The 3,165-nt window shown below is 43.0% G+C and overlaps 1 protein-coding gene across 1 annotated transcript; it reads left to right on the forward strand.

Moving 5' to 3' along the window:
* Positions 1-240: 240 nt before the first annotated feature.
* Positions 241-2,942, forward strand: LOC140966732 (subtilisin-like protease SBT3). The gene has a single exon (XM_073426980.1). The coding sequence runs from the start codon at positions 391-393 to the stop codon at positions 2,749-2,751; it is 2,361 nt and encodes a 786-aa protein (XP_073283081.1). The 5' UTR covers positions 241-390; the 3' UTR covers positions 2,752-2,942.
* The last annotated feature ends 223 nt before the right edge of the window (positions 2,943-3,165 follow it).

Here is a 3,165-nt window from a genome sequence, read left to right on the forward strand (position 1 = left end):
ATTTTTTATAATTTTGTTTTGTTTTCTCTTGATTGTGGATCGACATTATATACACTACCGTCGTGTCAACGAACGCAAAGATTGAAAAAAAAAATAAGAAGCAAACAATACGATACCAAAATTATATTTTTTCCATAAAAAAAAATTGTTGGATTACCCAGATTCTCGATAATAGAATTGAATACATATACCTACTCATCTTCTGAAATAGGACCATTCAATTTATGGGAGTTTATTACACAGACAGATCGGGGGATGAGATGGAGCCATACCTCTTATTTCACTGCGAACGTCGGCACAATTCAAATCACAATGTTTTTTCTATTCGTAAATTGCTACAATGATTCATTGAAGTAGAATATTCCACACCAAGTTTAAGTATAGCATTCCATGTTTATTAATGGCATGAAAGTTTGCATTACACTCAAGAAGAGAATGGAACTCCCTCTTACAGTTTCTCTGATTCTTATCTCATGGTTTCTTTTATTATCTCATCAAGTTCATCAATCTGCGGCACAAAGATCTACATACATTGTCCATATGGACAAATCCTCCATGCCTAAGGCGTTTGCCAGTCACCATTATTGGTATTCTTCCATACTCGAATCGGTGAAATCGGAGAGCCAGACATCATCGGACGGGCACAAACTTGGGCCGAAGCTAGTATATGCATACGACAATGCCTTCCACGGATTCAGTGCAGTGGTGTCGAAAGATGAATTGAAAGCTTTGAAGACGTCGCCTGGATTCCTTTCGGCTTATGAAGATGGTATTGTCACGCCAGACACCACGCATTCCTATAAATTCCTCTCTCTCAACACTGTTTCCGGGATTTGGCCTGCATCTGAGTATGGGAAGGATGTTATCATTGGTGTCGTTGACAGTGGCGTTTGGCCTGAAAGTCCGAGTTTTAAAGATGATGGGATGACTGAGATTCCAGCAAGATGGAAGGGAAAATGTCAAGAAGGTGAAGAATTCAATTCATCTTTGTGTAACAAAAAACTCATCGGAGCAAAATATTTCAATGCTGGAGTTCGAGCTTCGGATCCCGGAGTAACGATAACTATGAATTCTGCAAGAGATACTAGCGGTCACGGCACACATTGTGCGTCTACTGCCGCTGGAAACTACGTGGAAGGTGTCTCATATTTCGGGTATGCTCCAGGGACAGCAAGAGGTGTAGCCCCACGGGCAAGATTGGCAGTTTACAAGGTCCTCTGGAATGAAGGGAGTTTCGAGTCGGACGCATTGGCAGGCATCGATCAAGCAGTGGCGGATGGTGTTGATGTAATATCGATTTCTTTGAGTTACCGGAGGAATGATGTGTACGAGGACCCTCTTGCAATAGCGGGGTTTGGCGCGAGGGAGAAGGGGATTCTTGTGTCCGTCTCGGCAGGGAATCGAGGCTCTAGTATCGCGAGCCTGTTGGGGGGGATCCCGTGGGCTATTATGGTTGCTTCGGGCACGATTGATCGTTGGTTCGCAGGGATTATAACATTGGGAAATGGGAACACCATTACAGGATGGAGCACATTTCCCGGAAGAGCTTCTGTTAGGAACGTGCCTATCATTTACAACAAGACGTTATCTGCCTGCAACTCGACGACGCTGTTCGCAGAAGTCCCTTTCCAAGCGATCATTATATGCAATCAAACCCACGAAAATGCTGAATTTTCCACCATGATTAGCTACCTAACAGAGAGCAACATCCCAGCAGCAATCATCATTTCCGAAGATCCCCGTGCATTTCGATCCACTACGATTACACATCCAGCGGTAGTCATCAGCCCGAGTCAAGCTACCATAGATTTCATCAAATACGCATCAAACAGTTCTGGTACACAAACAGCAACAATCGATTTCCAAAAAACAATACTGGGTACTGAGCCTAGAGCAGCTCCAGCCGTGTCAGATTTCTCATCGAGAGGCCCCGCTCGTAGCTTTCAGGGGATCTTGAAGCCCGACATAATGGCACCTGGAACGTTAATTTTGGCTGCTTATAACCCTCACGTTGGCAGAACAAGAATCGGGAAAGGAATATTTCTAACCAGCGATTACACACTTTTATCGGGCACATCAATGTCCTGCCCACATATTTCCGGCATCGCTGCGCTTCTCAAAGCTGTGCACCCGGATTGGAGCCCTGCCGCGATTCAATCCGCCATGATGACCACTGCAAGTCAACTCGATAACACAAAACAACTAATAAAAGATGCGGGTTTAAATTATGACGTCGCAACACCTCTAGCCATGGGAGCCGGCCACGTCGACCCGAATGGCGCACTTGATCCAGGCCTGATTTACGATGCCACACCACAAGACTTCGCCAACCTAGTCTGCGCAATGAATTTCACTCGCGAGCAAACGCAAACCATCATAAGATCTGGATACAACTGCTCGAACCCATCGATGGATTTGAATTACCCATCCTTTATAGCTCTGTATAACTTTGACGAAAGGGACATTCCATTAACACGGAAGTTTCAGAGGACTGTTACGAACGTGGGAGACGGGGCATCCACCTATAGAGTTAAGCTTGAAACCCCTGCTGGTTCCACTGTCAAAATTTCCCCTCAGGTTTTAGTGTTCCAGAAGAAATATGAGAAGCGAAGCTATTCTTTGACGATCCGATACAGGAGTGATAAAGATTTTAGAGAGAAAGCGGGTTCGGTTACTTGGGTTGATGACAGTGGGAAGTATACAGTGAGGAGTCCCCTTGTCGTGTCTCCAGGGTGGGACAATTTCCACTAATATTGTTCCTGTTATTACATAACGATGCGATCGAATTGAATCTCTGGTTGTAAAAAATTTCAGATGTTAGAATAATGATCGATGGACTTTTCCTTGATCCGTAAGTTGATTGTTAGAATAATGATCGATGAACTTTGCCATGATCTGTAAGTTGAATTGTTTGAATAAATACTTTAGCGTATTGTTATTTCCATATTTTCGAACCTTCCTTTCTTTTTTTGCAATCCATCGTTCTTAATTGATATCCTTTCTCCGGAGTCTTGCGTAAATTTTGATTTCATTTTATGGTTTGCTTCCGATTCTTTCTTTTTTTGAATTTTAGTTAATCTCAAATTGTGACCATAATGTTATTTGTTGCTTATGCGTATGCGTTCTTAATTAATGACACCAAGTTTTCATGCAATTGTGTTATGA

The sequence above is a fragment of the Primulina huaijiensis genome, unplaced genomic scaffold, assembly GCF_012295235.1.
Source record: "Primulina huaijiensis isolate GDHJ02 unplaced genomic scaffold, ASM1229523v2 scaffold207820, whole genome shotgun sequence".
Taxonomy (NCBI): Eukaryota; Viridiplantae; Streptophyta; class Magnoliopsida; order Lamiales; family Gesneriaceae; genus Primulina; species Primulina huaijiensis.

Bases quoted from the DNA above. Each gene is read 5' to 3' on its own strand.
- LOC140966732 (XM_073426980.1), top strand. From the start codon at position 391: ATGTTTATTAATGGCATGAAAGTTTGCATTACACTCAAGAAGAGAATG.